The sequence below is a fragment of the Lissotriton vulgaris genome, chromosome 6 (assembly GCF_964263255.1).
Source record: "Lissotriton vulgaris chromosome 6, aLisVul1.2, whole genome shotgun sequence".
Lineage (NCBI taxonomy): Eukaryota > Metazoa > Chordata > Amphibia > Caudata > Salamandridae > Lissotriton > Lissotriton vulgaris.
Genome location: NC_141694.1, coordinates 1,475,594,720 through 1,475,619,669, shown reverse-complemented (window position 1 = coordinate 1,475,619,669; position 24,950 = coordinate 1,475,594,720). Strand labels below are relative to the sequence as shown.

At 47.4% G+C, this 24,950-nt stretch overlaps 1 protein-coding gene across 4 annotated transcripts in view; it reads right to left on the bottom strand.

The window, feature by feature from the left end:
- The window catches only part of VPS54 (VPS54 subunit of GARP complex), a 599,465-nt gene that overhangs the window by 289,370 nt on the left and 285,145 nt on the right, over window positions 1-24,950 (bottom strand). For all 4 annotated transcript variants that reach the window (XM_086927614.1, XM_086927616.1, XM_086927615.1 and 1 more), the window contains exons 11-12: window positions 24,726-24,778; window positions 5,818-5,914 (exon numbers count right to left, since the gene is read on the bottom strand). In XM_086927614.1, the coding sequence (XP_086783740.1) occupies window positions 5,818-5,914; window positions 24,726-24,778 (150 nt within the window). The remainder of the gene's footprint in view (window positions 1-5,817; window positions 5,915-24,725; window positions 24,779-24,950) is intronic.

Sequence of the window (24,950 nt, the reverse complement as noted above, 5' to 3'; positions counted from 1 at the left end):
GCGTTACCGAAGGTAAGTAACTTGTTCTTCTGATAGATACATCTGCCGTGTGGATTCCTCACCTTGTGAATAGAGTCTCACAGCAGTCCCCACTCCCGGAAGAGGGTGTCCACTCTTCTAAACCAGGAAATCCTGAAAGACAGAGCGTGCAAAGTGGCCATCCCTCCTCACTTCGGTATCTAAGCAGTAATGCTTCGCGAAAGTGTGGAGGGAAGACCAAGTCGCCGCCCTACAAATGTCCTCAACAGGAACACCTCTAGCCAATGCTGAGGTTGACGACTTAGCTCTAGTGGAATGAGCCCTAATACCCTCTGGGGGTTCCTTACCGGCCAAAGAGTAGCAGATCTTTATACACAGAACGATCCATCTTGACAAGGTCCTCTTATGGACAGCTCTTCCTCTTTTGCAGCCAGCAAAACCAACGAAGAGCTGGTCATCCAAACGACAGTCTTTAGTTCTGTCCAGGTAAAAAGACACCGCCCTCTTGGGGTCCAGACGGTGCAACCTCTCCTCCTCCTTGGAAGGGTGCGGGGGAGGATAAAAGGTAGTGAGGGTAATGGATTGACCAAGGTGGAAAGGAGTCACCACCTTAGGAAGAAAAGCAGCCCTGGTCCTTAGAACCATTCGATCAGCATGAATGGTCAAGAATGGGGGCTTGGAACTAAGAGCTTGAAGCTCACTCACCCTCCTTGCCGAGGTTATTGCAACGAGGAAGACTACCTTAAGGGTTAAAAGCCTCATAGGACATTTATGAAGAGGCTCAAAGGGAGCACCCATCAGAAAGGTCAAGACAAGATTCAAGTCCCACTGAGGCACAATAAAAGGAGTAGGAGAGAACTTATTTGTGAGGCCCTTCAAAAACCTTAAAACTACAGGAGACTTAAAAAGAGAGGGCTGGTCAGGCAAACAGAGAAAAGCCGACAGCGCGGAAAGATAGCCCTTAACCGTGGCAACAGCAAGCCCTTGCTGCGCCAGAGAAAGAGCAAACTGGGGAACATCAGACAAACGGGCTCTCAATGGGTCAATAGCGTATTTGTAAAACCGAGTAGCATGACCAACGTGATAATGTTATATGTTTGTTATTTACAGTTTCACCCCTGAAGAAATGCTTTTGATAGCCTGAAATGCATTGGGTATTTTAATAAATACTGCCTTGGATGAAGTTGCTTTAGTTCGTGTTTTTGCTAAAGGCCCGGAGGGCACACTGAAACATGGGAAACTATGGAAATTGCACATCATTCCTGCGTGTGTAAGTTAAGGAGTAAAGTAGATGAAAATAGACAAAATTTGGAGTATAAGGAATACATGGAATTTAAGAAAACAATGGTTCAAATAACTTTAATGGCGCTATTCCTGCGCATAGCTGTGCCACTGGAAGTGCGGCGTAACGCTGCCTCACACTTTATTGCTTCAATAGCATTCTCACCACACCAAGTGACGAATCTTGTCCATCTATATGAATAGACAGTTTTAGTGGAGTCACGCCTGGCTGACAAGATGACATCCACCACGTCAGGCGTGAGAGAAAAGGAAATCAGGTTGCCCCGCTCAATCTCCAGGAATGAAGGCGCAATGTCTGGAGGTGGGGGTGTAGAACCTGCCCCTCCATCTGTGAGAGGAGGTCTGCCCTGAGAGGGAGATGGAGCGGCGGGTGAGCGGAGAGGTGGAGTAGATCTGTATACCACACCCTTCTTGGCCAGTCCGGGGCGACCAATATAACTTGGGCCCGGTCTTGGCGAATCTTCCTCAGAACCCGAGGAATCAAGGGTATGGGAGGAAACAAGTAAAGGAGCTGATTTCCCCAACTCAACTGAAAAACGTCCCCCAAGGCTCCTTGCATCGGATACTGGAGACTGCAGAATGACGGGCAGTGAGCATTCTCTCAAGTGGCAAACAGGTCCACCTGAGGAGTCCCCCACGTCCGAAAGACGTGACGAACCACCTCCGGGTGAAGCCTCCACTCGTGGTCAGCAGAGAACTGCCGACTGAGACTGTCTGCACGCACGTTCAGGACTCCGGCCAGATTATTTGCCATCAGACAAATCCGGTGGTCCTGAACCCAGGACCAGAGCCTCTCTGCAGAGACACTGCGACCCCACTCCTCCCTGCTTGTTTATGTACCACATCGCGGTTGTGTTGTCCGTCAGGACTTGGATCGACCGACCGCGAAGGGAAGGGAGGAAGGCCTTGAGCGCCAGACGTATCGCCTGCAACTCTAGAAGGTTGATGTGAAGCAACCTTTCCTCTGGAGACCAAAGACCCTTGACCTCCAGATCCCCCAGATGAGCACCCCACCCTAGAGTGGACGCATCCGTTATCACTGTGGCCACCGATGGAGGTAGTTGAAAAGGCTTTCCTTGTGACAGATTGCCTTCCACGCTCCACCAAGACAGATCCGCTGCAGTTTCTCTGGAGATCCTCACTGACTCCCCGAGATCTCCGTTGTGCTGATACCACTACCTGAGGAGGCACTACTGGAGTGCCCTCATGTGCCAGCGTGCATGGTTGACCAACAGAATGCAAGAAGCCATCAGACCGAGCAGCCGAAGGACCTTCAGGACTGGAACGACCGCTCCATTGAAAAATAAAGGAATCATTTCCTGAATGTCGCGAATCCTTTGAGGAGGAGGGAATGCACGACAAACAGTAGTGTCCAGTACAGCACCTATGAACAGGTTGCGCTGGGAGGGCACCAGGTGAGACTTGGGTACATTTATTGAAAAACTCAACCTGTACAACAACTGAGTTGTCTCTTGCAGATGATGGAGCACCTTCTCTGACGACTCCGCTTTGATCAGCCAGTCGTCCAAATAAGGGAACACTGGAATCCCCGACCTCCTGAGATGAGCTGCCACCACCGCCATCACCTTGGTGAAGACTCGAGGCGCAGTAGTAAGACCAAACGGAAGGACCGCAAACTGGTAGTGTTGCGATCCCGCCGTAAAACGGAGATACTTCCTGTGCGACTTCAGGATTGGGATGTGGAAATACGCATCCTGCAAGTCGAGCGACACCATCCAGTCTCCTTCCAGCAGCGCTTGAAGAACCTGAACAAGGGTGAGCATCTTGAATTTCTCCTGTTTCAGATAGAGATTCAAGATCCTGAGATCCAAGATTGGACGCAGTCTGCCATCCTTCTTGGGAATCAGGAAATACCGGGAGTAGCATCCCTGACCCCTTTCCTGCTCTGGGACCACCTCTATCGCACCCTTTTGTAACAGAGTTAGCACCTCCTCCTGCAGAAGAGACAGATGTTCCTCGGTGCAAAAGCCTTGACAAGGAGGGTAATTGGGAGGGAATTCCCGAAAGGGAAGGGCATACCCATTTTCTACAAGATCGAGAACCCAAAGATCTGATGTAACCGATTCCCAATCCTGTAGAAAATGGGTAAGCCAGCCCCCCACCCGACACACATGATCCTGAATAGCGGATCTAGGGCTGCTTTTCTGAGGCAGGGGGGTTGGAAGAGGTGGAGGAGGAGGAGGCCGGACGTCCACGAGGACGCGCTCTTTGCTTTCCCCTGTACGATCTGTACATAGAATTTTGCTGCTGCTGCTGTTGACCTTGCCGGAAATTCCGAAAGGAAGAGCGACCAAAGCCCCTGAACCTCCTGTTGGACGAAGAGCCTCTGATCTGGAGACCTAAAGACTAAGCTGTCGCTCTGCTGTCTTTAAATCTCTCAAGGGCTGCATCAGCCTTCTTCCCAAAGAGACCAGAACCATCAAAAGGAAGATCCAGAAAAGTCGCCTGAACATCAGCTGAAAAGTCCGAGGATTTCAGCCAGGCTGACCTCCTAGTGGCGACAGCAGTGCCCATGATACGAGCCACAGAGTCGGCAGTGTCCAGACCACTTTGAATAACCTGGCGAGCCGCCGCCTGAGTATCAGAGATCACTTCCTCAAAATCCTTCCTGCTGGCATCAGGAACTTTATGAACCAGGACACGCAAAGAATCCATCAGGGCATGCACATATCTCCCCATCAGACAAGTGGCATTAGTTGACTTCAATGCCATGCTTGCCGATGAAAAGGTCTTTTTTGCAACCTGGTCTTGTTTTTTCGCTTCCTTTTCACAAGGAACCTGGGGAAAGGCACTAACACTCTTTTTTAGGAGGGATCGGATTCGGCTCTTCAACAGGCACAGAATCCACATCCTCCCGAGCCTCTTCCTCTTCTCGGGCCGGGGACGGCGCCGGAGACGGATTCGGAGCCGGAGTAGGAGACCACGCATACGACTCCGAAGGTGAGGCCTCACCTTCAGGCTCAGAGACATCCAGAATAACCACCTTCGAACGTACCTTCTTCGGTGACCTCGACCTCGAGCTCGACTCCTTACCGGAACGACGTCGGGACTCATGTCTCCTCTTCTTATGTTTCTTCTTCGACCTCGAAACATGATCCGATGCCGACCTCGAAGAAGACCCCTCTCGAGAACCAGACCTCGACCTCGTCCTCGACTTCGACCTCGCCCTTCGAGAACGAGACCTCGACGATTTCTCTTTCCCAGCCTTCATCTTCGCAACCAGGAGTTTGGCCTCTCTCTCCCTCAGGGCCTTCGGGTTCATCTTCCGACATGAACAATCTTCCACATCATGGTCGGAACTCAAACACCAGATGCAGTCATCATGCGGGTCGGTAATAGACATCATTTTACCGCACTCCCTGCAGGGCTTGAAGCCGGTCTTCTTAGATGACATCATCGAAGAGACAGGATACAGAGAAGCAGAAATTTGCAACAAAAAAGCAACAAAGTACCAGTTGGCTACAGAGATTCCCGATAACCGTTAGCGTCGACGACACGGAAAAAAGGGAACTGATGTCATCACGCCGGCGTGGGCCTATTGTAGGCGTCGGTGACGTCAGCGGAGTCGCGAGCGATGCCGTGTCTCTATGACGTCCAAGTCCACGTCGGCACGAGGCTACGAAAAGAATTTCTGAATGTTGCGGACGCAAGGGGGATATTCACAAGGTGAGGAATCCACACAGCAGATGTATCTATCAGAAACATCAAGCAATTAAAGCTCACCCCTCTCCATGGTGGAGCTGGTGCTCATGGCATTGGTCACTGAATTTGTCTCCCCTGGCAGGAGCTGGATTTCTACCAATGAATACATTGTTGCTTGGGATTCACTATTCTTTACAGCGGCATCACACACTGCACCCTGTCTCCAACCCTGAAACCCATCAACCTATGGCAATAAAGGCAGCTCCCACATGCTTGGCTACAGGAATAGCCCTCAGATTCTAAAGAAAAGTGGCCTCTGCACACTGATATAACAAAGTACAGCATAGTCTCTTACAAGAGAAACAGTGGTAAAGAAAAAGCAGTATGTCCCACATTTCATACCAGTAACCTCCATTACACTAAGACTTACTCTTCATTGACAACCCCTCCTTTTCTCCCAGTGGTTTCTGATGATCTTTGCTCAGGCAGTTGTGCCTTTGGAAGGTGTTAGTAAATAGGAATAGACCCACCCCTGTGGGTAAGAGTTTAAAAAAGGTTTTATTTTATTTAAAGAGAAATGTAATGGAAAAAAATAATAGAAAGGTGCCTGTTTTGTTGGACTGTAAGTGGGAAAAGAAGGATTCACTATAACAAAGATAATCAATAAACATTGATCTGTACATACAAAGCTGTGCAAGATTACACCAATATTGGTATTTTTATATATTGAGTTTTATGTTGGATTACAAATGCTAAACATTTATAAACTGTCCATATATGCAACACAAACAGAAGAAACATTAGATACATGAGTAGTTCGAGATACGTTGAAAAGCACAACTGCTGAATTAGTTAAAACAAATAAAAACATACCTTCACCCGTTGAAGAAATACAGTAAACTTAGAAAAAATATTTTGCATTAGATCAAACCAATGTGGGAAGTTCATCATTCGCATCTGATCAGCAAGGCTGCAGAAAGAAAATTGTTTTTAATAAAAAGAAAATGTATTTTAAAATAATAACTAATTTCATTAAAAAACACAATGAGCACTTCAAGGCGGGGAATCCAACAGTTTTTGAGTTGATTTTCTTACAGTGCATTTTTATTTACAGATCTTCTGATGTCTAGTTGGACAGTAATCTCTACTGTAAATACCAAGAAGGACCATTGTAATTACTTTGAAATAAACATGCATTGGAACATTCAGCCTGTGCCAAGGCAATCCTTTCAATCTCTCTTTCTGCTGGAGACTATCTATCTGCAGATTCCTCACCTTTTGAATATTCCCCAGATGTCAGACTGGATCCAAAAACTCTCTTGCAGTACCCCACAGTACCAGTACCTTGGCGCACTGTCAGGTGGTGCCACGCAGTTCTGCACTGACACTATTCAGATCTGGAAAAGAAATCCGGAGCATGAACAGGAACGATGCGAGGATCAGCGAGGAATTCCGGCTAGATAGAGTCTCTACCGGAAAGAGAGCTACTCTGTTAAAAGCTTTTGGCACTGCCAAACCGGAGAACTTTTGCCCCATATCTCTCTTGCCGTGGGTGTCTAAGATCTCGGAGGCCTACATTAATTCAATTCTGACAGGATTCCTGGAAAATAACAACACATTAGACCCCTCTCAGAATGGCTTCTGCCCGGGTCACAGCACGGAGTCTGCTCTCCTAGCTGTGACCGAACATCTGAGGGTAGCATTAGATGTTGGACGCACTTAGGCGCTGATTTTATTAGATCTTAGTGCCGCGTTCGACACGGTCTCCCATCGGATCCTGCTGCTACGGTTGGAGGAGGCTGGCATTCTGGGCTCAAACTGGATTGGTTCGCCTCTTTTCTTTCTGAGAGCACCTTCCAGGTGACAGCCCCCTTTTTGCCTCCCTGACTCATACTTTCAAACAAGGGGTGCCACAGGGCTCAGCATTGAGCCCAACGCTAATCAACCTGTATGTCCAACCATTAGCAGCGGTGGCCAGGAGCAGAGGGCTTCCCGTAGTATCATATGCTAATGATACACAGTTGGTAGTAGCACTCTCTGACGATTCCACGCAGGATGCTCGCAAGTTTTGGAGCGATCTTTCAGCTGTTGCTGAGTGGATGACTGTCAACTGCCTCCAGCTTAACACCAGCAAGTCTGAGGTTCTGCTGGTAGGGAGAGACTCAGAACTGTGGAGCTAGCAATGGTGGCCTGCAACCCTGGGTTGTGCACCTGCCCCCAAACAGGTTGTTAAAAATCTGGGTGCCTGGGTTGACTCGGTCCTCAGTTTTCAGGTCCAAACCAAAAAAGTGCGAGGACCTGCTTTGAACTACTGCGGGAGCTCAAACCGCTGCTGGGTTTCTTTGATCTTTCTATCCGGCCAGTTATCATCCAGGCCTGCGCTGGGACGCACCTTTTGCTAGAGAAGCTGTGCGCTATATAAAACTCAGAATATAACATAACAATGTGCGTTCTAGGCAGTAGCGAACCAAATGAGCCAAGGTTCCCACAATTCACGGAAGAGGCCTTGTGCTACCTCTGGGTGGAACAGCCTACAGTTGAGTTTCTGCCCTGGCATTCCCAGGAGGTGCAGCCATTTTCAGTACCGCAATGCCTCTGGGGGTCAGAGACCCTACCTCTTCCTGTATGTTGCAATACCACATGGCAGTGGTGTTGCCCCTGAGCACCTGAACCAGCCTCCACTTGTTGGACGGGAGGAAGGCTTTCAGTACCAAGCGGTTGGCCTTAGCTGAAGAAAGTTGATGTGGATTTAGGACTCTGCTGGAGACCAGAGGCCTCTGATCTCCACCTCTCACAGATGGCTGTCCGAACACAGAGGCAATGCATCATTAACCAGTCATTTCTGGGTGGCATAGAGAGAGGAATCTGTCGCTGACTCAATCACGGTCAAGCAACCACCACAGCAGTTCTTTTGCAGTCTCTTCCAAAATCTGAATGCGGGCGAAGAGGTCACTTTGATGTTGGGCCTACCGGGACTTCAGATCCCGCTGCAGAGCCCGCCTATGCTACCTGGCATGCTCGACCAGCAAGATGCCGAGGCCACAAAGACCAGCAGCCTCAGAGTCGACCTCACTGATATCTAGGACTGAGGCTGAAATATAGGGAACATATCCTGAATGCTCTGGACTCTTTTTCCCAGGGGAATGGCACAAAACTGAAATGTGTCCAGAATTGTTCTGAGGAAAGGGACCATCTGAGAAGGAGTCAGGCATGACTTCAGCATGCGGACAGTGAACCTGAAGGATGACAGAAGGTTCGCCAGATTCAGAAGGTGGTTGAGGACAGCCAGTCATCGAAGTAGGTGAAGAGTGGCACCCCTGACCTTCTTAGAAGTGCTACTACCACCTCCATCACTTTCATCAACACCACAGGTGCACTGGTGCACTGGTGAGATTAAAGTGGAGCACCACAAATTGAAAAGGCTCCTGCCGCACTACAAATGACAGGTAGCGCAGGAAGGCATGCAGGACGGGAATACGGAAATAGGCTTCCTGCAGGCCTAACATCACAATCTGGTCTCCACAATCGAAGGGCAGATCAAATCGGGGCTAGGGTGAGCATTTTGAATTTCTCCTTCCGGAGAAAGGCGTTGAGAAGGCACAGGTCTAAAATAGACTGAAGGCTTAATCTTTCGTGGGCACTAGAAAGTAATGTAAATGTAAATGTAAATTGATACTTGTATAGCGCACTACTCACCCGCAAGTGTCTCAAGGCGCTTGTACGAATACCGCTGTGGAACCCGTCCTGGCTTTCCCTGTGAGGCGTCCACTCCTGGGCACCCCCAGGGTGAAGGCCAGGCATCCTTAGCGTTGTGGGGGCCGTTGTGGAGATTAAGCAAGCTATAATGGGAATAACAACCACACCCTACTTTTGACACTGGCACCCTCTTCAGTTCCTTTGGCCAAAAGGGCTTACATTTCCTGTTGCAAAATGGAGAGATGGTCCTCTGTTAAGTAGCTGGGGGATGGAGGAAGGTGCAACAGGCAAGAGCGGAAGAGTAAGGCGCGTCCCCTGTCAAGGACCTGTAGAACCCACCAGTCTTATGTTATTGCCTGCCAACCCAGGAACGATTGGTGGATTCTGCCTCCCACTGGTTGTATGTGCTCCAAAAGAAGTTTGGCAGGTAGGGTTGCAGGGAGAGCGGTAGACTGAGCGGCCAATGACCTTGGTCCCCACCACGAAACTGCTGGGTGGGTTCTTTTTTTAAGGGTTGACAGGCTAGCAGTTTGGGGCACCTATGACAAATCCACGAAAGGAGCAAGAGAATTGGTGCGGTTGGTGAGGTGGGGCGGCAGGCACAGATAGCGCGCAGTGGCCTTGCTCTCTTTAAAATGCACTAGAGTGGAATCAGCCTGGTCTCCAAACAGGGGAGTCTCGTAAAAGGCATGACCATCAGTGAAGACTGAACATCACCCGAGAAGCTAGTCATCACAGTCACAATGGAATCAGTGATGTCCAAGCCATATTCAATTGTGAACTTGGCTGCATCATGACGGTCTTGAATCGCCTGTTAAGCAACAGGTCGAAGGTCTTCAGCCACGTCAGGCATGACTGGTGCCATCAAATCCCAAAGGGCGTGAGAATAGTGTCCCAACAAACAGCTGGCGTTAACTAATCAGAGTACCAGTCTGGTACAGAAACATTAGCTTCCCAAATGTCTCCACTGGCTTTGATTTGCTGTCAGTGAAGGTGTAGAAAAGTTGTTTGGGTTAGACCTGCTTGTGGAGATTTGCACCACTAGACTTTAGGGGGAAGGATGCTGCAAGGGAAAAGGAGGGTCACCTTTAAGCAGGGTGATAGCACCTGGTAATTTGTTTGTTAACTTGGGTGCTGAACAAGGTTTGGCCCAAGTCCCCAATAAGGTATCCATATGTGCCTCATTAAATGGAAGAAGAGACTAAGAAGATTGTTGTCCATGTGGAAGGACATCTGTCAATGCAATGGTCATAACCTCCAAGGTGTGGGGCTAGAGGTCAACTACTTCAGCGCCTTATGGAGTACCAATGTGTAGGAAGCAGATTCCTCTGTGGCTGATTTGGTGGGGTGAGAGTAGGCCGGTTTTCTGGAAGGTATCGAAACCACTAGCCTCCTACAAGTCATCATACCAACTGTCATCCTGGTAGGGTTGAATGAACTCATCTGCCGGGCCACAATCGTTATTGGACTCTGTTCCGAAAAAATAATGAAGAGTTTGGGTTCTCCCTTGTGGAGGTGGTAAATCAAGTGGGAGAAGTCGCACCTCAAGCAGTATCAGGAACGACTTCAGTCAAGGTCAGAAGAGTGTTGAATCGGTTTCGGAGAGAACTATCAGAACCTCATCCTCCCATGTCGATGAAGTCTGCATCGGCGTGGAAGTGCTCGGGGCTGATGTAGGGAGTGGTGCCATAAGTGGGTTCAGGACAGGAGCCGGCAGCAAGGGGGGCTCTGAGGATCCAACTGGCACCAAGGGCGAACCTGCTGGTGGTACTCTAGATGGAAGGCCTCACGGCTCTCTGGGACCTGAAGGTGCGCCAGACGGGGTCAGTAGGAACCCGAAGAGAAAAAGCATAGCTACATGGAACTCTTTGTTCTGATGTGGCATGGCTGTAGACCCCGGAAACTTTGGTTGGTGTAAGCACTGGTGACGTCTGGTAATATCGGTTTGCCAACTTACACAGCCAGATAACACAATGGGAAAGTTTCCTTTTTAACATTTGTTTAGATTTTTTGTCAATTTTGCAAACAAAGTTGGCAGGCCGAAAAAAGTTCTTTTCAGTACATACCTCAATATCATACTCTTACGGTACAGTAGACAGTCTAGAGTCAACCGCAAAGGGTACATTTGCAAAACATTTCCAGAAGTTTGATTTCAGGGCTGAAGTACATTCATAACACAGGGTGTTTAGTGTCTGACAATTATTTGTGGCGGGAAAGCATGTGGAGTTCTAGGACCAATGTTTGCCAATTCTTTTGTCCAGTAGTCACACGAGAAGGCATCTGGTGTTCTTGACTAACTATCTCCTAGTTTTCCAGCACCAGTATCTGCCAGTCATTCAGCCTAGCATTAATGTGCTCCTGACAGACCCTAAAGTGTTCTTTCCTGGGAAGAAATCGAAGGTGTATAGCAAATGTATAGGTTTAATATAGAAGAAAGCTGACAACACTTGAGGATTAGAACATAAGACTCACATGTCAGAGAAGAGCTGAGCAAAGATTGGACAAAGTAATTACTACCAAACAGGTACCATGCTGCTGTCCCATCTGAAACAATTGAAGCAGGGAAAATCTCCTATCACTACATTGTCCCTTTATTACCCAGAAATGCCATTCGCTACTAATAATGAAAGTGGAACCATTGTGGGAGGACATTCTAAAAGGTCAGGAAGATGCCTTCTTATGTTAACTAGATAAAAACAAGGGTCTCTGGGGTCCAAGAAAAGTATTGGGCTCGCGTGGCAGGGCAAGGATAGCAGCTCAACACAAAGTAGGCTGAATTACTCTCGAGCTGTCAAGGCAGAAACTACCGAGTGCTTCATGTGTCACCCTCACATGTGCATGGTCTTTGCCATGACCGGACTAGGATGCACCTAACTGGTGCTCATCTGCCTTTGAAAGTTTTAAGTCTTGAGGAATTTGAGAGGGGTTTTGGGCGTGAAACCCTTTTCAAAATGCTAACTTCTGAGGGGCATGGCCTGGGAGGCCCGGATGATAGACCCATTTTGAAAACGATCTGTGATCTCCTCTAATATCTTTTAACATACTGAAGAGTTGTGGCCTGCAAATCCCTCTGCACCAGTTGTAATTGAACCCCGATAGCCACTAGAATGTACCACTCCTCCAAAGGGGCCAAAACCGCCAAGCAGTGGAGGACCATTCTTACCCGGGGTCCAAAACTGCTGAGCAGTGGAGGACCTGTAAGGCCTCAGTAATGGTGCACTAGTAGCAGCGATCTTACTGGCCTGGTCCACAAGAGGGAGACTGCTGGTCTCCGGGGCCGCTCGCGGGACACCAGGTGAGAGCAAGTTGCGGCTGCAGGTGATTGAAGCCGGAGAGCCAACCTGTCCCCATGCACTACATGGCACAGCGCCCATACTCCAATGTGAAGCTGACCCAGGCAAGGCTGATCAGCTGCCTGGTCCGCGCACAGAGTGCCCTCTCTGAATCAAGGAGAGGAGAGTCTATAAATCTGGCTGGGCCCAGTGGACCCCGACAGGTGGTTAGGAAGCCACCACCATTGGACCCCAACATCTCCTCCTGAGGCGATCTACCACGGTTTCTCCTTCCGCTGGACCAGTGGGTGGGGTCTGGCTGAGTGTTGCTGTGCCTCACACCATACTCCCTGCTACAACCTGAATACAATCAACCAGGCTGTGTGCTGCCTTTTGTTGGGCCTAAGGCAAGGGGCAGGGACACAAAAGGAATCCTGGCCCATCATCACTCAACCACCATCCGTTTTGGTACATGCACGTCAGGGACCCAGTCTCTGGCCAAGAGAGCATCCACTGAGGCTTCAAACACCACAATGGCTGTCCATGCTCTCCCTGTCGGATGCTACAAACAGGCAGACTGGTTGGATCCCCCAACTGATGGGGATGCCTGGAAATGCCTGTACCACTGGGCAACTATCTGCATCTCCTGAAGATCAGCCATTCTCTGCACTCATATCAACTCTTCCTAACCAGTGTTGTCAGGCCCAGCTACGACCCATGGGGACTCCACTGTGTTGCCTCATACATAGGCCCGACAGTTATAGGGAAGGAAAATGGCCCAGTTCCCAGGCCTAGACCAACATAAATAATTATGCAACCCACCCATCAAGTGAAGCTATGTCCTCACAGCCTTCTACCCCACCTTGTGACCTAGATACGATCATACAAGCAATCCAAACCTCTCGGGAGGCAGTCGAAATTAAGATAGGGGAGTTCAAAATCAATGTGTCCCTTTACCGCAAGGACTTACGAAACGTGGCTCACATGGTCCCTGAGTCAGAGGGCAGGGTTTTGACACTTCAGTACGAGATGGCTGCCCTAAAGTGCGACGTGTCCAAGCTACCCTCGACAATCAGCATCTTGGAAAACCTGACATAGGAAACCGAAAATAGCTCCAGACAAAACAACCTAAGGGGCTCCTTGGAGGGCATCAATACAACTTTGAGCGTTTATGTACCACCCCAATGTCAACCCACACTTTTCAGGCAATAGGAGGTGCTGCCCTACAGCTCTCACCTGGTAGTACTATACTGGGAGGAGACTTCAATGCCTTTCTTAAGCCCAACAGACACTTCACACGCACCCACGACAAGCCGCTTATCCCGCGCCAACTTTGGTCCTGGATGGACTCAAAAGGACTCTGTAATGCATGGAGAGTTTGGCACCCCAATAACAGAATTCACGCACACATCCACTGAGCACAAAACACCATCCAGTATAGACTTACTTCTCCTTCCCTCCACCGATCCCTCCCAACTTACAGGCACCAAGATCCTGCCTAGAGGGATCCTTAATCACTTGCCACTACTGTCAGTCTTGGCTACCCAGAAGGAACCAGATGCCAGATGTGGCAAATTAATGCTGGCTTCTGCAGGACACACAATGTCTTGAATACTAACAAACAGATCTCCTAATCTACTTCGAAACTAATAAAGGCCCAGGCTCATTCCCTAGGACACTATGGGCGGCTGGGGAAGCTATTCTCAGGGATCTGGGCAAAAGCTTCCTCAAAAGAAAGGGAAAAGCTCCAAACAACCACACTCAAACATCAATTAATGGGCACAGAATGGCAATACATTAACAACATAGACAAGGGTGGTGAGATGCACACCATCATTTAACCGTTCCTCATTTATACTTCCTGTTTATACTACCTTCATCTGTTTTCAGCCTGCACGCTTTCTTCGCGCTCTGTCCAATTGCGCTGCAATCATAAGAACATCCGAAAGGAGCCACTTGAGACCCCGTCCAAGCTGCACAGTCGTTTGCACCGAATGAATTTAATCAATCAAATGTTAACTTCAACTTTCATCCACTTTATCTCCATTAACAAACCATTGGAAACCCTAAGCCGACAATTGCAATTCATAAGGACCTTACTGAAACAAGTAATAGCAGAAGACACACAACAGTGATAAAGAGCATTCACAAAACATTTCTATGAATGGGGGAAAAAAAGTGTGAAGCTATCATTCTGGTTAGCCACCAGAGAAATGTTCTCCAGAGTTGTCCCTGAAATATTACACACACCCAGAACCCATAAAAACAACCCCCTCCCCCCCAAGATTGCTCCACCATTTGCAGGTTTTATCAACAACTCTATACCGCCCAACTCAGACCCAAGCAAAAGATAGACAACCTGATTCCGATCGACATTCCTTTGCCCAGCCTGACACTTTCCCTTACATTGGCCCCAAACAGTCCCCTCACACTCGAGGAAATCAGCAACACCATACTATCCCTGAAACCAGGGAAACACCCGAACCCGACTGCTTCCTGCTGGAGTTCTACAAGAAGTATTGTGAAATCCTTGGCCTTCATCTCCCGGACCTCTATACAGAGGCTACCAACAAAGGGACTTCCCCCCACAAATCGAGCTTAATAGGGTTACAATAGTGATTCTCCCAAAAGAGGACCAACCCCCACAAGTTATTCACATTAACGCCCAATCTCCCTGATCAATGCAGAAATTAAGATCTATGCTACAATACTCGCAATCAGAGTCCAACAAGCCTGACACCTCGTGATCCACACAGACCAATGCGGCTTTATGCCTAACTGCAGCGCTCGTCACTGCTTACAATGCGTGCAAGTGGCACTGGCTCATGCCAAGGCTCTACCAAGCCCATTTACACTCCTTCTTATAGACACAGAGAAGGCATTTGACTTGGTTGAATGGCCTTTCCCCCTTAAGACTATGGAGAAAATGGGCTTTGGTCTGAGATTTAGGTCTCATATGAAACTCCTTTATACCAAACCAACCGCCCAAGTAAAGGTTCATGGAGAATTTTTGGGCCCCTTCCTGATTCTTAGAAGTACCAGGGAGGGATGCCCTCTTTCTCCACTTCTTTTCGTCCTAGCCATCGAACCCCTAGCTCAACTATTTCTATGTGATGCGCAAATCCAAGGGTGGTACTGGGGTGGACAGACAGAAGATAGAACAACCCAATACATAGATGATGTCCTTTTCTTAACTAAATCACAGGTATCCAGGCTCCAGGTATTGGAGATACTTGCCCTATACAAGGATGCGTCTGGACTCCAGATGAACTGGGCCAAAATACTTCTGGGCCTTAGCCAATGTGATTAGGCAACCGTAAACTGACAATCAAGCATTCCCATTCGGAAGTTGAGCTGTCAATATTTGGAAGTCTGTACCTTTCTCATGGAGCCTCATTATCACGCCATTTACCAATGAACAAGTTACTTACCCTTCAGTAATGCCTTATCTAGTAGAGACTAGCAGATTCCTTACCTAACAATATTCTCCAGGCATCAGACTGGATCCGGAAATACTGGGTGAGCAACAGTAGATGACGTTGTTTGGCTCCACGTGGAGTTGTCGCCCGTGTCGGAAGTGATGTGTGCTGGGCCTACATAGCCGCCACCCCAGTGCACTGATGTCAGTTTATATTTGCAACTTTCCACGCCAGAAGCATAGAGCCACGAAGAACATTGACCACTGGTGCATCAAATTAGCCCCCTTGAAAGGGGAAATACCTTTACTCTGAATCCGTTCGCAGACCAGGGAGGATGGGTGGGTCAGTAAGGAATCTGAAGCTAGACAGAGTATCTACCTTCGAAGACATTACCAAATGTAAGTAACTTGTTCATCTGATAGAGACTTCTAGCCGCAGATTCCTTACCTTAGAATAGATACCCAAGCAATACTATCCCAGCGGTGGGGCTGCGACACGGATTACATTAAAAAAATCCTGTAGGAGCAAATGGGCAAAATGGCCGACTCGGCGGACCTGACTGTCAAGGTAGTAGTGCTTTGTAAACATGTGCAGAAAACTCCACCTTGATGCCTGACAGATATCCAGGACGGGTACTCCGTGAGCTAACGCAGAGGTCTCCATCTTGGTTCTGCTAGAATGAGCTCACAAACTTCCAAGAGGTGCTATTTGGCCAATGCGTAGCAGATTTGATGCAGAGCATTATCCATCGTAAGATAGTCCGTTCCTGCACCACCATTTCTTTTTTGGCTCCAACGTACCCCACAAAAAGTTGATCGTCCACCCGAAACTCTTGTGTGGTCAGTGTAGAATGACAACACTCTTTTTTGATCAAGTTAATGGAGTCTCTCCTCTTCTTTAAAGGGGTGAGGCAGAGCGTAAAAGATAGGCAGGGTGATGGACTGTGATAGACGAAAGGGGTTGATCACCTTTGGTAGGAAGATGGCTCTCGTTCATAGAACTTGCTTATCTGGGAAGATGGTAAGGTACTGAGGCAGAGATGATAAAGCCTGTAGCTCACTGGCCCTCCGAGCAGATGTTATTGGCACTAGAAAGTAGTTTTTTAATAGTTTAAGTTTAGTTATTTGTAAAGCGCGTAACTACCCTTGGGCATCTCAACGCTGAAGTGATACAGGACAGACAGGTGTTAGCACATGGGTTTAGAGGAAGAGCCATGTTTTGAGTTTTTTTTGAAAGACACTTCGTTTTCAATTAGTCGGAGTTCTGGATTCATGCTGTTCCACAGTTTGGGTACCAGATGGGTAAATGATCTTCCGTCCAATCTGGCTCTCTTATATCTGGTAGGATTCATCCGAAAGTTAGAGATTGACCTAAGGTGGCGATGGGGTGAGTAATGATACCAGCTTTTGGATAAGGGAGGGGCCTCTCCCATACATGGCTCGGTGGGCCAGGCTTAGGGACTTGAATTTGATCCTGGCTTGACCGGGAGCGAGTGAAGCTCTCAGTGAGGGCCTCGCTGAGTGATGTCTGGGTATATTCAACCACAACAGGTGATGGACCGAATGTGGATCAATGTCACACACTCAACCCAGTCCAAAGATCTGGGCCCAAATCCATCGTTATTTTGCACTCCACACCACCCTGGGTTAGACAATGGCGATATGCAAATCAGCTCTGACCCTGTGCCCCATGGGAACAGTCCAGTCCGAACTACAAAAGCCATGTCCTTCCCAGAACGGAATCAAGCATCCGAGGACCGGACCGGTTTCGAGGTAACACCTCTCATCAGCCCGGCTAGCTTGACTCCAGTGGCGTGGAGTGCCTGGGACCCACGTCTGGGCAGCCCCAGCGCACTTAGGGCGGAATATGCAAACACAACAGGTGATGGACCGAATGTGGATCAATGTCACACACTCAACCCAGTCCAAAGATCTGGGCCCAAATCCATCGTTATTTTGCACTCCACACCACCCTGGGTTAGACAATGGCGATATGCAAATCAGCTCTGACCCTGTGCCCCATGGGAACAGTCCAGTCCGAACTGCAAAAGCCATGTCCTTCCCAGAACGGAATCAAGCATCCGAGGACCGGACCGGTTTCGAGGTAACACCTCTCATCAGCCCGGCTAGCTTGACTCCAGTGGTGTGGAGTGCCTGGGACCCACGTCTGGGCATCCCCAGCGCACTTATGGCGGAATATGCAAACACAACAGGTGATGGACCGAATGTGGATCAATGTCACACACTCAACCCAGTCCAAAGATCTGGGCCCAAATCCATCGTTATTTTGCACTCCACACCACCCTGGGTTAGACAATGGCGATATGCAAATCAGCTCTGACCCTGTGCCCCATGGGAACAGTCCAGTCCGAACTACAAAAGCCATGTCCTTCCCAGAACGGAATCAAGCATCCGAGGACCGGACCGGTTTCGAGGTAACACCTCTCATCAGCCCGGCTAGCTTGACTCCAGTGGTGTGGAGTGCCTGGGACCCACGTCTGGGCATCCCCAGCGCACTTAGGGCGGAATATGCAAACACAACAGGTGATGGACCGAATGTGGATCAATGTCACACACTCAACCCAGTCCAAAGATCTGGGCCCAAATCCATCGTTATTTTGCACTCCACACCACCCTGGGTTAGACAATGGCGATATGCAAATCAGCTCTGACCCTGTGCCCCATGGGAACAGTCCAGTCCGAACTACAAAAGCCATGTCCTTCCCAGAACGGAATCAAGCATCCGAGGACCGGACCGGTTTCGAGGTAACACCTCTCATCAGCCCGGCTAGCTTGACTCCAGTGGTGTGGAGTGCCTGGGACCCACGTCTGGGCATCCCCAGCGCACTTAGGGCGGAATATGCAAACACAACAGGTGATGGACCGAATGTGGATCAATGTCACACACTCAACCCAGTCCAAAGATCTGGGCCCAAATCCAGGAACTTTCCTAGGCCATTTGCGCCCCTCTGCTATACAATCTTTTTTGTGGTCAACTGTATTATTATTATTAAACCGATTTATACCGTGCATAGCTGCCCCAGCAACAGGGTGTATGAGGTTTGAGGAGGCGTCAATGGTATCATGGAATGATCTGTCCAAGGCATCCGCTTGGGTGCTAGCACCTCCTGTCTGGGGTTGTTTGAGAAAACGGGATCTAGGAGATGGCCTTTTTCGTGAGTGGTGGACGGAACCATTTGTGAGAGCTGTAGGGCTTCGAGACCAGCTGGGCAACTTCTAGCTGATGGGTCATTGAGATCATCCAAGTGGATGTTAAAGTCGCCTAGCACCGGGAGAGTGCTTTTTCCTATTAGCATGCTCGCCAGCCTGATAGGGAAGTTGTGCATTGGCTTGAATGGAGCACATATCAGGAATGTTAGGACTAAATTGAGGTCCCACTGAGACATGATGAAGGGAGAAGGTGGGAACATGATTCGGAGACCTTTCAGAAACCAATGTACAATACGGGACTTAAACAGGGATGGCTGATCTGCCAACCACAGAAATGCTGAGATGGCAGAAAGATAGCCTTTTAAGATGCCTAAGGCAGAGCCCTGCTGGGTCACTGTGAGAATAAACAGAAGAATTTGGGAAAGAGGTACATATAGGGGGTCAACTTGCTTATCTGTACACCATGCCACAAATTTGCCCCAGCAGCAAGCGTATACCGTCTTGGTGGAGGGACGTCTGGCTGCCAAGATAACTTTGCAGACTTCGGGTGGAAGGTCGAAAGCGGTTAACTTTTGCTGCTCAATCTCTATACATGAAGGCAAAGAGTTACCAGGTTTGAGTCCAGAACCCCGTCCTTTTGCTGTAAAAGAAGATCCTCCTAAAGAAGTTGCTTGATTGGAGGATCCGTGCTCATGCTCAACAGTTTGGGATAACAGACTCTCCATCCCCAATCCGGAGCCACAAGAATGACTATGGTCTGATCCGTCATCTTCTTGAGAACTCTAGGAGGAATGGTGTTGGCAGAAAGGGTAAGAGGAGGCCTGAGCTCTACTAGAGACAAAGTGTCTCCGAGCAAGAGGCGGCTTGGAAACTCCAACAAGCAAAACTTCTGATATTGCACGTTCGACGGAGGCAAACAGATCAATCCAAGACTCTCCCCATACTTTGAAGAGACCTTGCACCACCTCTGGATGTAGGATTTGGGTGTGACTTCAGCATGTTGGAACCCCAGAAAGAGCAGAAGGTTCACCATAATCGGGGGGGCGGCGGGGGGGGGGGGGGGGGGGGGTGTTTCAGACGACTGCTGGGGAGAGCCCACATTTAATGGCCAATCATCGAGGTAGGGAAAGACTGGAATCCCTGACCCCTGAAGATGGCTGCAACCACCGCAAACACTCTTATGAACACCTGAGGAGCACTGGTAAGTCTGAAGGGGAGCTCAGCAAATTGAAAGTGCTCCTGGCCTATAGTGAACGGCAGGTTATGATTGTGGGCAGGCAGGATGGGGAAGTGAAAATAAGCATACTACAAGTCCAGCATATCAAATGAAACTACCTCCTCCATAGCCACAGTAGGAGGAGAGTCCAAACCAGTATCTGGAGAGGTGTTCAGTCCACTGGCATTTGCCAAATCCTCACAGCAAGTGTCCACAAATATTTAGGGGCTGGAATTTATCAGGATTCAGTGGCCCCTCCCATTCATCCCAGAGGAATAGGGCACAGGATCTGACCTAGATGGAATACTCTCGGTCGGAGTCGGAGAGTGCCTATCTGGCTCCGTGTTGGAGTCGAGGATGAGTATGGGGACTGTACCACCAGTGGGCGCCGGGACGTCTGCAGCGGAGATGGCAGCAGGGAAGTTCGAAGTGGCACAACGAGAGTGGATCCAAGGAGCCAGACTGGTGCTGGGGGCAAACCCACTGGCGGAAGACCAGTAGTGGCCCCTCCCGAACCCATGGGGTCAAAGGCGCTCCAGAAGAAAAGGGTCTCCCAAATATGAGGTGCATGCGCTCATAAAATTCATGGAGTTGGATGGGAGTCACTCCAACTCCTGGAAACTCAGAGAGGCACGAAGAGGGCAGGATCAACCACGGAGCCAGACCTTGAATGTCAACGGTCCCCGGTCCGTCAAACGACTTTGATGGACTTCTTGTTCTTCTTATGCTTGTGGGGCTTGACCGATGACCAACTGTAAAGACGAGCACTTGGAATGGCTCTGAGACCGATCCCGGGCCCTTGATCCCGGTCGAGAGGACCTCATTACTATTCAGGATGTATGCAAATTGCAACTCACTCCTTTGGATGCCATTATAGGGATGGTAGCCTACTAGGGTCAGCACGCTACCATGCGTATGCATGGCAATGGACCCCTGTCCACTCCCAAACAAACTTTTAGGAAAAAAAATCACAAGGGTTGGGGGGCAGTACAAGAAGGGGTGTGTGAGTTTGGCATACTTTGCATTTGCGTAATTATGTTAAATCTCGGGAAAATTAAGTGAAATGTGAAATGTGTAACCAGTATTTGACACTGTATTTTAGAGCGAACAGTGTCTTTCCGTCCATTTTGGACCGGAGGAGGCATTTCCCACAAAAATAACAAGCGCTGCAAACAGCAGCCACTTACACTTTGGTCATTCGCATTGTTTCCTTGCACTTGTGCTAAATTTATTCTGAAAACTAATTATGGGTCACGGTGGAACAGCATCATTTCTGGACTTTCCCATAACACGTTTAATGCGCAATTACTGAAATTATTCAAGATTATGACATCATAACATGCATTTCACTTGGGCCTGCCCTCAAGGATCCAGCTGCAATCTGATATTTTCATACCGTCTTGAAGCTTATTTCTTTTCATATGGATGTCCATGTACATAGTGACTCGCAGACAGAATCTGCTCTAGAGTAACCACCCTGAAAAAAAAATTTTAAGAAAAAGTTTAGGACTCAAGGGCCGGGATGTTACGTAGATGGTATGTAGACACCTCATCTTGTTCATCAAGACAAAGGCAGGAAATCTGAGAAAACTGTAAGGAAGTTTTCTGACCTTCGTAAACAAACAATCTTGAAAAGTGATACCATCATACAGGGTAAGAGTTGGGGGTACACAGCGTCCACCCACTATTTTCAAGCTGTCCACCCTGCCAAGACGTTGGGCTCCAAAGAAATATGTTGAACTTGTCCCAGTGTAATTTTCAGACACAGGGACATATTCAGCAGCGCCTATACATTGCCTGAATTCCATTCCCAGCAGCAACGAGTAGGCAGCGAAGGGATTTTGTTTTCACCTTCAGCTGGGCCAAAGATAAAGGCAGAAGTTAAGGGGCCTTCTGGTGTACTTTTGATCGAGTATCCTGACTGGAGGCAGCCTGGAACCTGACACCTAAATTCAAATGTAATGGAGGGGAAACAAAAGCACACAGCTTATGCTTATTATCTCTTCACAGGTACTTAAGAGATGCATGCTTTTTACTTTGTTCAGTTCCTGTATATGAGTGCATGCACTGTGTGGATGGGAGGTCGTTCCTTTCGAGTTCTAGCGGCAGGATTGTGGAACTCTCTCCCTGTCCATATTCGTGCCCTGAACAGCCTGACTCTTTTCAGACGCGCCATAAAAACTTATCTGTTCCCTACTGCTGACTGATTCCCTCTCTTTTCCAGCATCGATTTGTTGTGTTGTGGCACTTGATCAGGCGCCAGGACGCCCCTTTGCTGGGGCAGCTGTGCGCCTAATAAAAGTTATTAACATAACATAACATAACATAACGTGTGAATGTCAGATGTGATGGTCTGTCCCAGTACTTACACAAATAACATGTTAAATGGCACTATTGTATTTCTTTTATAGCGCTACTCATAACAATGCAGGGTGTTCGAGCACTTTATGTAACATACACTGTATCCATTGACATTAAATCATGTAAGTGTGCAAATCAATGTAAAAGATGTGTTGCATGAGACAGTGAGGGTTACAAGGTATAGGAGTCACATGCCCTTCATAGCTAACTGTGGTCTATTTTAAGGATTACAATTCATGAACTGCAAGTAACAAAAATATCTGTGTTCAAAGCAGTAATCCGCATACCTATCTACTTAAAACAAAAATCTGTGATCTGCATGTACATGATGTGCTTTGCAGGAGACACCATACCCTTCTATACTACTTTGAATCAAATCTGGGACTACACAGAACACAGATCTCTCCAACAAATGCATTAACCTCCAGAGTTATCTCACCATTATTATTATTCCCTGAGATTTATCGAGGCACCTCCGCAGTAGATAAAGAGATATGGTCACTAGCACACCTATTGGATAAGTGCATATCTAGTTTTTACTAAAATAAAGCAATTGTCTTCTATCTATAGCGTGCTGCTGGGTGTCATAGGGCTGCCTGTGCCTAAGTTGTCTGAATCAAAGAGTGTAGGTGCGAGACTATTGTCACGACCTGAACCGAGCGCACTGCTTGGGAGAATATATATTAAACTTCTTGTACCATGATTGTTAAACTTAATTTACTGTGCATGCCGCCATTGGTGTGACTCAAAACTATTTTAGTTGGCCTCTAATTATGAATTCGAAATAATTGAAGTAATGGTATTATGACATGAGATCAAGAAATGTGCAATGACTATTTGTTTTTACATCATTTCATTTACAGTGGCCCCTGAGTAAGGGACTACATGTCCCGAAATGCATCGGGCCAGCTACCAACAATCGCAGTCATTATTAATTTCATGTTGAATGTCTAATCATCATTTCATATGTATGATTGATGAAAACACTACGTATATGTAGTCATGAAGGAATGACTTGTTCACTGGAAAATATGTAAATACAAAAAGATACTAAATTATATGAATATCTCTAATGAATAAGAAAATTATAGAAACAATGATGAACTCAAGATGATTTGTAAAGTGTAATTTTTTTTTGCATGAAAAAAGTTTAATTTTTTGAAAAACATTTGTGCAAGAAGTTTAATGTAGATTCTCCCCAGCAGTGCGCTCGGTTCAGGTCGTGACAATAGTCTTGCACCTACACTCTTTGACCTCCGCAGTAGATGCCTTAAGTCTATAAAATATTTTAAAATGCAGACTTTGCAACCAATTAAGCCGAACAGATCTACTAGCATGCTTTTACTTGTAAGCAATTTCTTTGTGTCAGGGTTTAGAAAAAAATAATGTATTATTTGAGGCCCAGATTTTGCGTCAGGATTGCACCACTTTTGTGGCACAACCCAGACTCCAAATCTCATTTGTTAAATCTCATAATGCACTTAAATGTACTCATGATATACCGGATAAACATATGTGTGAGGTATTAATACCGATGTCACTTCCTGCAATGACACTTCCATGTGCAATGTCACACATTGTGACGTTACGCGCTGTGATGGAACGCGTCATGATGTCACTTGCATACTGCCTAACTTGATAAGTCCCGCCACTTCTTGTTATAGGACTGGTGCCCTGCCACCATAAATGTGTAGTTGCTAATATTTTATTTACTTAAAACTGTTACCCAGTAATAAAGGGATAATTTTGAAAACAGCAGAATCTGGATAGACTTTGGTTATCATAGCAGCGCACCTGGTAATACTTCACTCTGACTCTATGATCCCTTAGGAAGTGGACAGTAACCTACAATCATAGCAGACAATAGCTCAAACGTTAACACCTCAAGGAATGGTCAGAGTCTTTGAGATTTGATGAAGAAAGCAAACACCAACATATCCTGGAGGCCTTGAAGCTAATATTATTGAACAAAATCAGGGACTAGGGTAATAAGGTAAAAAAGATAAACAAAAGACCTCTGTAATAACCAAGTCAAAGCCTAGATCTGTCGTCCATGGAGAGTGGACAAAAGAATTAAAAAATTAGTTGCATTCAGGATGCAAGGGAGCAAAATCAGGCATGAAATACATCCTCTCCACCTCATTTTCACTTATACGTTTAGAGACTGCTAAAACACAGTTTTCTATCAGACCACAATGTTGCAGAGTCCATTTATCCTTAAGAGTAGAGCTAGCCATTTCAGCATGTTCGGTTTAAATGTTGTACTCAAATTTTCATACAGATAAATCTCCTGAATATACCCTACAGGATGGCAGATGGTAATTAAAAAAGAACTGCAATTATTCTTCTACCTCACTTTCCACTGACCAACCCCCTCCGGGTGTCTGTTTTGTGTGTGAATGACACCAGACAGAGCCAATGTATAGGAGGGTAAGACCCCACTCAACTGCTGTTACTGTATAAAAGGCCCTCTCAGGGTTGATGATCACTCCATTATGAAACCTACCTGGGACATTCAAACTGACCCTTCGTCAACCTGTCTGATTGTTCGTTTTCCGTCTCCATTGTCGTAATTCCAGCAAATACAAGCACACTATTTAACATCCTACTGAAAAGCATCAGAATAAAATATTAAAAGGATACATACCTATATGTTTCGGCATCTATTTCTTCTATCTGAGATACCGTACTAATCACACACTGTGAAGATAAATAATAATGGAAGATTTTTAAGTATACGCTGTAGTTGTTCAAAACCAATTCTTATTAGTAACCTGCAAAGTGTTCCCCTTCAAAACAATAAATTAATCAAAGAGAAAACTCTTCCATATAATTTCCTATGTTAACAGGCGATTCTACAAATGGGACACAA